Source organism: Dipodomys ordii, unplaced genomic scaffold (genome assembly GCF_000151885.1).
Source record: "Dipodomys ordii isolate 6190 unplaced genomic scaffold, Dord_2.0 Scaffold171, whole genome shotgun sequence".
NCBI lineage: Eukaryota > Metazoa > Chordata > Mammalia > Rodentia > Heteromyidae > Dipodomys > Dipodomys ordii.
The window spans coordinates 1073826-1087313 of NW_012267387.1; the positions used below are offsets into that span (position 1 = coordinate 1073826).

At 51.6% G+C, this 13488-nt stretch overlaps 3 protein-coding genes across 4 annotated transcripts in view; all 3 read left to right on the forward strand.

Annotated features, from left to right (window-relative positions):
- The first annotated feature begins 606 nt into the window (after positions 1-606).
- LOC105998718 (resistin-like) lies at positions 607-2942 on the forward strand. The gene is made up of 4 exons (XM_013033508.1): positions 607-662; positions 1310-1440; positions 2096-2173; positions 2730-2942. The coding sequence occupies exons 1-4, from the start codon at positions 607-609 to the stop codon at positions 2864-2866; spliced, it is 402 nt and encodes a 133-aa protein (XP_012888962.1). The 3' UTR covers positions 2867-2942.
- A 2946-nt stretch (positions 2943-5888) lies between these two features.
- Mcemp1 (mast cell-expressed membrane protein 1) lies at positions 5889-9842 on the forward strand. 2 transcript variants are annotated; one of them, XM_013033557.1, is made up of 9 exons: positions 5889-5972; positions 6057-6124; positions 6216-6381; positions 6799-6870; positions 7549-7686; positions 7844-7894; positions 7988-8134; positions 9481-9537; positions 9633-9842. In XM_013033557.1, exons 3-9 carry the CDS (start codon positions 6288-6290, stop codon positions 9647-9649), a joined length of 576 nt encoding a protein of 191 aa, XP_012889011.1. In that variant the 5' UTR covers positions 5889-5972; positions 6057-6124; positions 6216-6287; the 3' UTR covers positions 9650-9842. The 2 variants fall into 2 exon arrangements, with proteins under 2 accessions (XP_012889011.1, XP_012889012.1); XM_013033558.1 differs by having other exon boundaries at positions 5921-5972; positions 6039-6124.
- Positions 9843-11706: 1864 nt separating this feature from the next.
- Trappc5 (trafficking protein particle complex 5) overlaps positions 11707-13488 on the forward strand; it is a 2250-nt gene continuing 468 nt past the window's right edge. Inside the window, exons 1-2 of the mRNA XM_013033509.1 lie at positions 11707-11765; positions 13320-13484. Coding sequence (XP_012888963.1) covers positions 13332-13484 — 153 coding nt within the window. The 5' untranslated portion in view covers positions 11707-11765; positions 13320-13331. The remainder of the gene's footprint in view (positions 11766-13319; positions 13485-13488) is intronic.

Genomic DNA, 13488 nt, shown 5'->3' on the forward strand with positions numbered 1-13488 from the left:
TAGAGATACAGCATTTCACCGTCTTTCCATTCTAGGCTGGCTTTTAACCTTCATTGTAAGGTGAATCATCCCAGAAGCCACATTTTGAAATATAGAATATCAGGAGTCTTTATTATACAGTTAGCACGCTGCAGGTTGTTACAAAGGCAGGCAGCATGAATATACATGTAACACAGCTAGGAAACATGCTAAAGAGGAAAGAAAGAACAAAAACAATACCAATCTCCAATGGAGAGCTGAATTGGGACACCAGGATGACCAGAGATGAGCCATTACCTAGGGGGTAAGGTAGGGGGTTTCCTTCCCCCAGCCAGAAGACAAGATGCCAGACCCTAACATCTAACCATGTGCCCAATATGGAGCCGGCCAGACCTGACCTCTTTACTTCATTCTAAGTCTCCTGAGTGGCTAGAATTGCAGGTGTCACCCCTGGGGCCTGGCTGCCCCATCCTCCACTGGGCATAAACCTGATGGGCAAGGCTCCCAAAGTAACAGTTGTTCCAGTAGGGCGGGGTCCCCCATGTCTGCAAACAAACTCCTATCCTCTGCCACTCAGATGCCACCAACTGAAATGACCCCTGATCTTGAGCTGACCCAGGTGTGGACATGGGGGTCCCCCTGGAAGAGGAGGCCATGGCAGGGAGGTGGCAGTGTCTCCCCCTGTGAGACCTTTCTGATTTCCATCTTGAGTTTCTTCTTGGTTCTAGAAGGGGGAAGGAAGGTGGGGGGAAAGGGCCAAGGGACTTCTTAGTAATGACAGGAAGGTCTCCACCCTCAGGCCTCCAAGACACAGCTGTGGCCCGAGAATTGGAGTCCTGAGTGTTGACTCGGGTGGAGTCATCCTGTGGAGGTCCGCATTCCACCTGCTCAAGTTCCCCCTGGCTTTCCCTAAGTCAGGTCACTCTGCCTCGTCTGACTTCCTGGCCAATTAGCGCTCCCAAAATGCACTTTCCACTCCCACCTTCTGGCAGGTCTGCCCCTTTAAAATTGCCCTCCCCAGCATAAGGGCAGCTGCTGGGCCCCTCTCTGTGCAGGTAGCCTGTCTGTCTGTCTGTCTGACATTCAACCTTTCCTCCTCTCTCGGACCTGTGTGCTGTGTTTTACCTGACCTAGACATCTAATATTAGGTTTGATCTGTGTCCTGCCGAGTCTGATCGGTAAGTGATCTGCCCCCTGGAATCCCATTTTAAGGGGCCAGGGACAAACCTGCACTTTTGTCTTCCTCTCCCACAGGAGACCCAGGATGGCTGGTGTTGCAAGTGAAATTCTCCCCCTGACTGGACCTGGGTCCCTTGGTTCTTTCTTACAGCAACAGGATGAAGGCTCCGTCTCTGCTCCTCTTTGTCCTCTCTGTCCTGGCTCTGTTGGTGTCCAGTGAGTCTCTGTGCCCCGTGGAAGATGCCATCAATCAGAAGATAAAGGATGCTGTCACACCGCAAAGTGAGGACCCCTCCCTCCCCCACAAACATCCAGAGATTTAGAGGCTTCTGGTTCCAGACATTAATGTAACCCTGTCCTGGCCCAGCTCCAACCAAATGTCAACTACAAAGGCACCACAGCCACAACTTCTGACCATAGCCCATTCCCCATCAGGCCTCACCCTGCCTTGGAACCACAGCTCCAAACTCAACCCCTGCTCCCATGCTCACCCCAAACCTAGTCTTACTCAGAAATACTCAAGTCCAGGCAAAAATGGAACTCATGTCCTGGCGGTATCCCTGAGCTTTTTCAATCCAGGCTGGTGCTCTACCACTTGAGCCACAATTCTTCTTCCAGATTTTTGCTAGTTAGTTGGGGATAAGGAGTCTCAGAGATTTCCTGCCCAGGCAGGCCTTGATCTCCTCAGATCTCAGCCTCCTGAGTAGCTAGGATTATAAGTGTGAGCCACCTGGCTGTGTGGCCAGGTCTCATTCCATAGCTCAGGCTGGTCTTGAATTCTCAATCCTGTCTCAGTCTCCCAGCGCTTGGGATTACAGGCATGTGTTACCATACTAGTGCTGAGGAATCTGTTGATGTAATTGGGAGGATCTCCCAGCTTGAGGACTGAGGCCAGCTGGCAGCTGGTCAAAAGCCCTCCCCATTGTCCCCCTTGCAGTTTCAATGGCGCTCAAGGGCATTGGACTGGATTGTAGGACTGTGAAATCCAGTGGGAACCTGGCTTCCTGCCCTGCAGGTGAGTACAAACATGTGTCATGGAGCCTCTCGCCTGTGTCCCAAGACCCCATATGTAGCTGGACACTGGTGGCTCATGTCTGTGATCGTAGCTACTCACTCAAGAGACTGAGAGTTGAAGATCATGGTTCAAAACCAGCCTGGGCAGGAAAGTCTGTGAGACTCTTATCTCCAATAAAATACTCAGAAAAAAAAAACATCTGGGAGTGGAACTGTGGCTCAAGTGGTAGAGTGCTAGTCTTGAGTACAGAGAGGCTCAGGGACAGTGCTCAAGCCCTGAGTTCAAGCCCAAGGCCCCCCAAAATAATAGTAAATAAAAGGTCTTGTATCTCCCTCCTTTCACTTCCTGCCTCTGTAGCCCCAGCCTGCTCCCTGCAACCTCAGTTCCCCTGAATCCACTTCCTCACAATATTGGGGTCCAGAAATGCCTCCCTGCCTTGCAATGGCACCCGGCTCTCATTCTTGTGTTGGAGTCTCCACCTGGACCCCTTCCTCACCCCTGCTTCGAGTCCCAGTTCAGTGGTCCAATCTCTCTTCTCTCTCCCCGACCCCTGCAGGTCATGTTGTCACGGGATGCGCGTGTGGCATGGGCTGTGGCTCGTGGGATGTGCGTGCCGGGAACACGTGCCACTGTCAGTGCGGGGGCATGGACTGGACCGCAGCGCGCTGCTGCCACCTGAGGGGCACGGCTTGAGGTCGTTTGAGCGGAAAGGGGGCTCAGGGATGGGTGGCGCAAACTTGGAGGCTGGAAATAAACCAAATGATGATGATGATGATGTTGGTGGTGGTGATTATAAGGGTGAGGAGCCAGGTTCCCATGTCCCAAGTAGTCAGGAGGCTGAGGTCTGGGGAACCACAGCTCAAAGCCAGCCTGGGCCAAGAAAGTTTGTGAGACTCTTTTTTCCAATGGATCACCAAAAAGCTGTTGTGGAGCTGTGCCTCAATTGGTACAGTGCTAGCCTTGGGTTAAAAATAAGAAACAAAACAAAAATAAGCCTGAAGGATAGTTCTGAGGCTCTGAGTTGAAGGGCTAAAACGGGTGGGCACACGCGTTTGCGCGCGCGCACACACACACACACACACACACACACACAGAGGATGATAATGGGACTGGGAAGGTGGCTTAGTGGTAGAGTGCTTGCCTTGCATGCATGAGGCCCTGGGTTCAATTCTTCATCACCACATAAGCAGAAAAAGCCAGAAGTATTGCTGTGGCTCAAGTGGCAGAGCACTAGCCTTGAGCTGAAGAGCTGAGGGACAGTGCCCAGGCCCAGAGTTCAGGCACACACACAAAAAAAGGTGATGATGATGGTGGTGGTGATGATGATGATGATGATGATGATGACGACGACGATGACGACATTCTTGGCGATGGTGAAATGATGATGGTATGGGCAATAAGGAGGAGGATGCGGCCCTTATATATTGTATGCTGGGATGAGAATGCAGGGGTGAGGATATTGAGGGGGGGTCCCCAAAGGAGCTAAGCATACAGATGCTGGACCCCTGCCCCATATTCTCAGCAGGGGAGAGGGAGGGCTTCCAGACTTTTCTGCGCCATACTCTCCTTCCATGGTGTCTCCCAACTCTTCCTCCATGCACGGAGCCTCAGTTTCTTCTAAGGAGCCCCATCCCTGCCCAGGCTCACGGCCACCTTCGGGACAGTGTGTGTCCTCCCACTCCACGGGGTCTCAATTCTCCCAAGAAAGTGCTGGCATGTCCCCTTCTATACCACCCTGAGCTACATCTGCAGCCTTGTGTGCCACCACTTTAATAGCGCTTTCTTAAAGGAAAGCCAGGGACTTACAGGTCTTTCAAGCAAAAGGAATATGCCCAACCAAAGCCCTGCCCCCTGCCCCTGTCAATCAAAGCAAGTCAGCTTTCAATTGGTCCATCTCCCCTGGCACTCATCCATCTATAAGCAGTCCCATTGGTTAAGGGCTGACTTCTGAGATGTGACTTTGAGTCACCATTACACTGATCTTCCCTGAGTTGACAGGACTTGGCAATCATTTGGAAACAGAAGGTTATCCTTACTAGATTGAGGAAGCCATTTTAATATTATCTTGAATTTAACCATGTGTGGGGGTTGGGGGTGAGCCAGGACAGGCGCATGAACTTATGGCCTGGGTGCTGCCCCTTAGTCTTGATCTTCAGATCTCAGCCTCTAGAGTAATTAAGAATACAGGTGTGAGCCACCAACACACCTTACACCTTTTTCATATGGCTGTTAAGTCTCTGTGTGTGTGAACTAGGAATTGAACTCAAGACTCACACTTGCTAGGCTGGCACTCTACCACTGAGCCATGTCTCTAGTCCGTGCTAGAAAATTTTAAATTAAACATTCATGGGGCTGAGCTGGAGTGTTTTCCCAGTACATTTGACACCCCAAGACCAACACCCAGCATGGCACAAATGAATACATTAAGTAAACACGTGGCTCACAGATGTATTTTGAGATGGGGTTCTTTTGGCCAGAAGTCAGCAGCTTAGACTTCTAATCCTTGCTGCTTATGAAGTTGAGATCTGAGGATTGCAGTCCAAAGCCAGCCCAGGGCAGGAAAGTCTGCAAGACTCTTATCTCCAGTGAACCATTAAAAAGCCAGAAGTGGAGGTTTGGCTCAAGTGGCAGAGCACCAACTTTGAGTGAAAAAGCTAAGGGACAGTGCCCAGGCCCTGACTTCAAATCCCAATACAAGCACACACACACAAACATTGCATCTGTTTTTCCATCTTACCATGGTTAAGCCAAATAAATACTAAAAGTAGTTTAAGACTCTGTTTGTTAGAAGATTGGCCATGTGAGATATGCCAATGTGCAGATGTGTATTTGTGGGTGTCATGCATTTGGGAAAAATGAGTGTGTATCCACAAGCAGGCTTGTGACTAACAGGATTTGGAATTACATGTCTATTCATGGCCCTGTGTGTGTGCATGTGCAGACACAGGGCACAAACAGACATCTGTGCTCATGCTCAGTACATGCATCAACTCACAGTACACATGCAGGTACACATCGATGCACACACATTTGCATCTGCACACATTTGCTTATGCATACAAGCTCTCACATGCACATGCTTGTGCACACACACATGCACACGTGTGATTGCACAGGCATGTGCATGCACACTTGCATGTATGCATTTGTTGTGGATGTGTGTGTATGCAGGGGCACGTGTGCAAGGCAGGTAGGAAAGTATTGAATGGCTGAGATGCAGTGTGTCTCTTTGTCTGGGGTCCTCGGGCTAGGGACAGATAGACGTCAGTGGTCCAACCTCAGTCTCAGCAGGAGCATGGAACTCAGTGGTCAGCCCTCCTTGCCACACATTTGTTCCTCTTCTCCTAGGGGCCTTGGAGAAGTTGAATCTTTGAGGCTGGGTGAAGCTGTGGGGTGACCCTGGGGCCTATGGGATGGAAGCAGTGGGGAACTGCAGAGTTCTGCCTTCAGTGTGACAGCCCATACTCGGAGCATGTGAGGCTCTGAGGTGCCTCTCCACTTCTCTTTTTCTTTATTTTTTTGGTCAATCGTGGGACTTGAACTCTGGGCCTGGGCGCTGTCCCTGCACTCTTCAGCTCAAGGCTAGCACTCTACCACTTGAGCCACAGCACAACTTCTGGTTTTCTGGTGGTTTATTAGAGATAAGAGTCTCAGGAACTTTCATGCCCAGGCTGACTTTCAACTGCAATCCTCAGATCTCAGCCTCCTCAGTAGCTAGGATTATAGACATGAAACACCAGTCCCGGCTTCTACTTCTCTATTGAAACAAACGACAGAAAAGACAATGAGCTGCATCCAGGTACATTATCTGTCTGTCTGTCTGTTTCTCAGCCACACCCCTTCCACCCACATCTTCCTGTAAAAGTCCCTCTTCTGGCTCTAGGTCTAGTGTCTTCTTGGTCATCCTTGAGATACCACCTGTCTATCTTAAGTGCCTTCTTCATTTAGAAGGTAAGCCTGTCCCCAAGATGGGAGTGTTGTAACTCTTCCCCCATAGCGGAGGCAACTCTCCTCTCCACCTCCACTCCCACCCCACCCCTAGATTTCCCCATCTGCCCCAGCATCTTCCGGTGGGTTGGGGACATGTGAGAACAGACCAGCCAGCCCGGGGACCATGGAGGTGAGAGAAATCTCTATAAATCAGCAGAACGAGATGCAGACAGCGGCTTCCAAAGACAGGATGAGGAAGAGACCAGGCCATGAACAAGGTCAGAAGCCTCTGGGTGGCCAGAGTCAGGTGGAGAAGGGGAGACTGAGGTGGGAGGGGATGGGGCTGAAGGTGGGGGTGAGCTTTTGCTCAAGGCTAGCGCTCTAATGCTTGAGTCACAGCAGCACTTCCCACTGTTTTTCTGAGTAATTTATTGGAGATAAGAGTCTCATAGACTTTCCTGCCTAGACTGGCTTTGAACCTTGATCCTCAGATCTCAGCTTCCTGAGTAACTAGGATTACAGGTGTGAGCCACTGGTGCCCAGCACTGCTTTATCTTGCACTGCTGCAAATTTTGTTGTGTTCATGGGTGTGTATGTCAGGGGCTGGGGCGAGGGAGGGGAGAAACCACAATTTCCAAGCCCTCCACGCCATGCCCTCCATGTCTGAACAGGCCTCTATGTCCCCTCTCACCTAGGTGCTGTTGACCCTGACTATGAGAATATCACCTTGACCCGAAGTTGGGACCAGCCCAAGGGTCCCAAACAAGGTGAGCCTGGTGGACTGTCTGTCTAACTTCCCCGCCCACCCCGTGTTTGAGAGTGGGGTTTCCAGCAAGCCACTGCAGGGACAAGGGACTAACAGGAAGGTGGCAGGGAGTGGTGTAAAGTATAGTGGCCTAAAGCATGGGAGAGATGGGGTAGCTGAGGAATTGCTGGTAGTTGTGCAGGAAAAAAAAATTGGGTGCTGGCATCTGTGACTGAGTCAGAGTGACAAGTTGGTCGGAAAGGACGAAGTGACAGGAAGTGGTCTTGGCCCCGGGGCTCATAACTGCCTGTGCTCATAGCTACTGAGGAGGCTGAGATCTGATCGTTCAAAGCAAGCCAGGACATATAAATCTGTGAAACTCTTTATCTCCAATGAAATCACCAAAAAGCCAGAAGTGGAGCTGTGGCTCAAGTGGGCAAAATGCGAGAAAAAAATACAAAAAAGCCAAATGAGAGTGCCTAGATCTGAGTTCAACACACACACACACACACACACAGAGCAGCCCGGGGTGCTGATGCAACTTGTTAATGGTGACCGTGCTGGCCCATCATAGGCCAAGGTGGCTGGGTGTTGGATGACACCAATGCTCTCATGGTTGCTTTTGGTACCAAGAAGCATGAAGTTGCCCTCGGCGCCTTATTAGACCCTAGAGGTCACGTGACCTGCCTTTCTGTCCCAGTCCCAGCCCAACCCATGTCATCTGGGGACAGGGCTCAGGTCCCTGCCTGGTTACACAGAGCCGTCATGAGCCTGTACATCTTCCTGGCCCTGCTTTTCCTGTTGTGCATTGTGCTCTCTACCTTGGTCTTGGTGAAGAGTGAGTCCTTATTTATTGTTTTATTTTGGGGGGGGTGAGGGGAGGGTGCCAGTGTTTCTACTTGCTTGTCTCCCCACTTCCCCCACTCTTCCCCCCACCCTGTCTCCCAGCTCTCTGGGGGCAGAGTTCCAGGCTCTTCCTGCTCTCTCCTAAACAGATTCTAAGATGTCCACAGAGCTTCTAGACTTGAAAACGGAGCTTTGGAATGGTGAGTGGAAATCCCCAAAGGAGACCCCGGGAGTTGCAGTGGGCATCCAAGGGGGAGCATGATCACTCAGACGCCGCAACTCCACGCCCCTAGTCTCGGACTCCTTGCGGAACTTCCAGGATGAAGAGAGAAGGACCTGGACCACCATCCAGCAGTCCATCAACATAGCCAAGAGTACCATCATCTCCAAGGAAGACAGAGTATATGCTGAGGTCCAAAAGCTGAGGATGATGCCCACAGGTGCTCTTGCACATCTGCCCTTCATGGGGGGAGGGGTTGTTATTGTTGGGAGGGCTGGAGATTGAACCCAGGGCCTCACACTAGCTAGGCAGGTGCTTGACCATTTGAGGCATGCCTCCCATCCCTTTTAGTGTTGCTTATTTGAGGCAGGGTTTCTCTGCGTGCTTAGGTGGTTCTGGACTGCAGCCCCCACCCCTGTGCTTCCCTGTGCTGGGAACCACTGTACCAGACATTGATTGAGATGGAGTCTTAGAAACTATTTTGTTTTTTAAAATTCCTATTCTGTCCTCAGTCTTTGCCTCCCAAGTAGCTAGGATTGTGGGGTTTGAATCACTGTACTGTTTTTTTTTTGTTTGTCAGTTGTGGGATTTGAACTTAGTCAGGGCATTCTCCCTGAGCTCTTCAGCTCAAGCAAGCACTTCACCACTTGAGCCACAGTGCCACTTACAGTTTTCTGGTGGTTAATTGGAGATAATAGTCTCACGGACTTTCCTGTCCAGGCTGGCTTTGAACCACTATCCTCAGATCTCAGCCTCCCGAGAACCTAGGATTATAGGCATGAGCCACCAGCACCCAGCAAGGGTTATTTTTTTAAATTAAATTAAAGCTGGGCACTGGTGGCTCACACCTGTAATCCTAGATACTCAGGCGGCTGAGATCTGCAGATAGAGGTTCAAAGCCAGTCTAGGTAGGAAAGTCCATGAGACTCTTATCTCTCATTGAGCCCCCCAAAAATGGAATTGTGGCTCAAGTGGTAGAACACTAGCCTTGAGCAAAAAAGCTCAGGAACAGCATCCAGGCTCTGAGTCTAAGCCCCAGGACCAGCACAAAAAGTTTGATTATTATTATTATTGTTACTACTTTGATACTGGTACTGGAGCTCGAACTCGGGATCTCTCACTCTTATTTGGTGGTTTTGCTCAAGCCTGGTGTTTCCCCAATTGAGCCACAGCTCCACTTTGGCTTTTCTTTTGCTGGTTATTTGAGATGAGTGTCACAGACTTTCCTGCCTGAGCTGGAGATCCTCAGATCTCCTGCCTGAACTGAGATCCTCAGATCTCATTCTTCTGAGTAGCTAAGATTACAGGTGTGAGCCACTGGTGCCCAGCTCAATTATTTATTTTTGATGCTGAACACCAGACTGGGTATTAGAGTTTGAGGAAGAAGATATCGGTGGGTGGGAGGAGTGTGTGGGGAGCCATTGGGTAGAGTTGCTGGGAGGTGTGGTATTAAGCACAAAGTATAGGGATACTTCTGCACCCCAGGTTGGTGGCCCAATAGGGAGGTGGCTTACAATGAACATAGGGGCTCTGAATGAAGCTTCTTCTCTGTTTCCCCTTTACCAGATATAACAAAAATCAAGGAACAGGTACAGAAAATCCTGGAAACACTGGAGAAGACAAGTAAGCCAGGCTGTGGGGGAGTGGTGGGCATGGCTGGAGCCTTGGGCCTGGCCTTGGTTCTAATCTGCCTGACCTTCACATCTCCCATTCCCTAGAACCTAATCCTTCATAGAGGAGAGGACAGACATGCTGGCCACTGCATGAGATGGGAATCACTCCTGCCAGTGAAGACGAAAAATGGGGGTCCCCCAGCTGTGTATAGAGGATCATGTATCAGGGAGAATGAATGTTGTAGTGTGTGTGTGTGTGTGTGTGTGTGTGTGTGTGTGTTTGTGTATCTGTACTAGGACTTGAACTCAGGGCCTTGCACTATTTTTTAGCTTTTTTTTTTTTTTTTGCTCCAGGCTAGCACTTGACCATTGAAACCATAGCTCCACTTCTGGCTTTTTGGTAGTTCATTGGAGACAAGAGTCTCCTGCCCTGGGCTGGCTTTGAACTGCAATCCTCAGATATCAGCCTCCTGAGTTGCTGGGATGACAGGAGTAAGGAAATATTTTGCAGTGGGTGGAGGTTTTCTTTTGTCCCATGGCAGTGTTCTATGCATGTTGGTGCACTCTACACACACACACACACACACACACGCACGCACACACGTGTGTAAGCAAGACTTACATGATTACAGACATGTCCCAGACAATGGCTCTCAATAAAGACCCCAAGAGCAGGTCACTGGGAGTGTTACTGACATGGGACCCATGTCTCCCTGTCAGGCAGGAGAATGGTCTCCTTGTGCTGGTGTTTGGGGACCTGTTGTGGGGGTGCATTGCTGTAAATGTGGGCATTGTGGTGCCATACCTGTGTCAGCACGGACAGGCGTGTGTTATGTTGAGTGTGCTCACTCACGTTGTCTTGTGTGTTCATAGAACTGGCACCCACAGCACCCACTGGACTGTTTCTCTTTTTGGACTCATGTTTTGTGATTCATAATAAACACAGATGAGGCAGCATGACTTTGTTTGTGTTATGATGATGATGATGGTGGCTTTCGGACCTGCAGGTCTGCAGGTGTTTTGGAGGTGGAATCACGTGTGATAAACTCAAGCAAAGGCCCCCGTGCAGGTCTTCGTGTGTCTGTGAATGTGTCCCCCCAGACTGTGATTGAGGGCTGTGCCCTGGCATGCATGTACACCAGCACACATGATTTCTCAAGTCCATGTAGCCCGGTGTGTGTAATGTTTCTTAAGTGTACCTAGGTCATCTACATAATATATACAATATATACATTATATATTATATATAAAATATATTTTATATATAGTATATTATATAATGTATGGTATATACACACACTGGTGGCTTACGCCCATAATCCTAACTATTCAGAAGGCTGAGATCTGAGGATCACAGTTCAAAGCCATCCAGGACACAAAAGTTCGTGAGACTCTTGTCTCTAATCGCCAAAAAGCCAAAAAAGTGGAACTGTGGCTTAAGTGGCAGAGTGCTAGCCTTGAGCAAAAAGGCTCAGGGAAAGTGGGTCAGTGTGGCTCATGCCTGTAATCCTAGCTACTCAGGAGACTGAGATCTGATGACTACGGTTTGAAGCCAGCCCCAGCAGGAAAGTCTATGAGACTCTAATCTCCAGTGAACCACCAGAAAACCGGAAGTGGAGCTGTGGCTCAAAGTGGTAGAGAGCTAGCCTAGAGCAGAAGAGCTCAGGGACAGTGCCTAGGTCCTGAGTTCAAGCCCCACAACCATCACCACCACTAAAAAGCTCGGGGACTGTGCCTAGGCACTGAGTTCAAGCTCCATGATTGACAATAAATAAATAAATAGAGTATGATTATAATAAAAATACAATATAATGTGTATGTATGTATATATGTATATGAGTCCCCTACATATGAACTCACTGGTGTCACTGCACAGCTGACCGTCTGTGAAGCCGTGTACATATTATGCCCACGGTTAAGACACATGTGCCCGTCGTCAAATGTGTGCCCCTGAGCAGGCGATCGTGCGAGCTGCTCTCCCCCCACCCCGCCACCCTGTCCTCCATCAACCAAAGCCCTCAGTCGCCCGCCGGGCTGTTGCGCAGGTCTCAGCAGATCGTAGAGTGGACACGCGCCCCCCCTGGCGGCCGCTCTCCGGACCGACCGGGCTGCCGAACACGCCCACAACACAAGACCACGCCCACAACACCCGGCTCCAGTTGCGCTTGCGCGCGCGCAGCTTTTTTTACGACGGCGCTGTAAAGCAACTGAGCCGAACCGACGCCTTGTTAATTCTCGGTGAGATTTCCCCGCCGCCCGCGACCCCTTCGCGCGTCCGGCCGGGTCCGTGCGTCCTGAGCTGGGGTCTCGGAGTCCGCGGTTACTCCCGAGTGCCCCAGCTCTGTCTCCATGACCCCTCCCCGCCTCCTGGAAGGGGGGGCTCGGCCTCCGCGTTCGCATGTGGCGCTCGGGGGCTGCCGGGGCCCCGGCCCCTGCCCTTCTTACGCACACCTTTTGGGGAGGGCCTTTCCTCGTCCCCGATCCCTTCCGGCGTCCCGTTCCTTGCATGGTGGGAGCGGGGACCCCATTCCAGCCCTGCCCCTACCCCTGGTCTTCACCCCCCTCCCCAGGCTGGTGACTTCACCCGGATTTAGACGGAGGTCTGGGGATCTCCAGCAGCCCCCCGCTGCGCCTTCTTGAGGCTCTGCCAAGCCTCGGGCGGGCCCCCTCTTTCCAGTTTCCCAACCACCTTCCTGAAGAATTTAGGAGTGTGGGGGGCTCCCAGCACCTGCCTGGGGTCTCCTCTATTCTTTCGAACCCAGGCCCATTTAGGTCACCCCGAATGAGCTTCCCGCAGGATAGATCGGAACTGACCCAGACCTGTGGGGTCCCCCGACCCTCCGGGCTTGGCCTGTGGACACCCCTCTTTACCCAACTCCCCCCTCATCAGAACCCCCCAGTGTATCAGATCTTTGGTCCAGATACAATCTCCCCCCCCCCAAGTCACTCGCTTTCCCCGGGTGTGTGTGTGGGGGAACTGGAAAGTTCTGGGGGTCGGGGAGTCCGTGCTGGAGATCACAGCCCTCGGCAGGCCTCGTCCTGACCCCCTCCCCGCCCCCCCCAGCCCCACAGGGGCTAGGTTTTTAAATTCTTATTTTTATTTTCTTGCCAGTTTTGGAGCTTGAAGTCAAGGCTCTCGCTTGGCTTTCTCACTCAAGTCACTTTTACCACTTGAGCCACAGCTCCACTTCCGGCTTTTTGGCGGTTCATTGGCGATAAGTCTCATGGCTTTGAACCGTGATGCTCAGATCTCAGTCACCCGAGTAGCTAGGATTACTGGAGTGAGCCTGGCCCCAACGTTGCCTGGGTCTCTCTGGTTGGTGGCGCCCTTTTTTGGTCCCCCTTTATCTCTCTTTTCCTAAACTCATCCAGCTAAGGTTATAAACCTAACCATCCCTTATTTGTCTGTGACTGGCTTGGCACAATGGAGACTTTGAGTGTGTGTGTGGTTGCCCAACCTGGGCCTTGAACTCAGATCCTGGGTGCAGTCCCTGAGCGTTTTCATTGGAGGTTAGCGCTCTAGTCACAGATCCACTGCCAGTTTTCTGGTGGTTAATTGGTGAAAAGAGTCTCTCGGACTTTCCTGCCCAGGCTGGCTTTGAACCGCTATCCTCAGATCTCAACCTCCTGAGTAGCAGGGATTACAGGCATAATCTCGTTGCCTGGTTTTGGAGAGCCCCCTTTCCTTCCCCCCATCATCCCTTCCCTCGGTGGGAAGTCCTGGGGGTCCTCCCCCACTCCGGGCTCCGCCCCTGACCCCCGCATCCCTGGCGCCCCGGATCTCCCCCACAGGCCCCCCTCGGCATGGAGGCGCGCTTCACGCGCGGGAAGTCGGCGCTGCTGGAGCGCGCGCTGGCGCGGCCGCGCACGGAGGTGAGCCTGAGCGCCTTCGCGCTGCTCTTCTCGGAGCTGGTGCAGCACTGCCAGAGCCGCGTGTTCTCGGTGGCCGAGCTGCAGGCGC

Coding starts and splice junctions, on each gene's coding strand:
- LOC105998718 (XM_013033508.1), top strand. CDS start 607: ATGGGGGTCCCCCTGGAAGAGGAGGCCATGGCAGGGAGGTGGCAGTGT. Junction 663..1,309: donor AGGTGGCAGTGTCTCCCCCT/GTGAGACCTTTC, acceptor TCTTTCTTACAG/CAACAGGATGAAGGCTCCGT. Junction 1,441..2,095: donor GGATGCTGTCACACCGCAAA/GTGAGGACCCCT, acceptor TCCCCCTTGCAG/TTTCAATGGCGCTCAAGGGC.
- Mcemp1 (XM_013033557.1), top strand. CDS start 6,288: ATGGAGGTGAGAGAAATCTCTATAAATCAGCAGAACGAGATGCAGACA. Junction 6,871..7,548: donor GCCCAAGGGTCCCAAACAAG/GTGAGCCTGGTG, acceptor TTTCTGTCCCAG/TCCCAGCCCAACCCATGTCA. Junction 8,135..9,480: donor GCTGAGGATGATGCCCACAG/GTGCTCTTGCAC, acceptor CCCCTTTACCAG/ATATAACAAAAATCAAGGAA.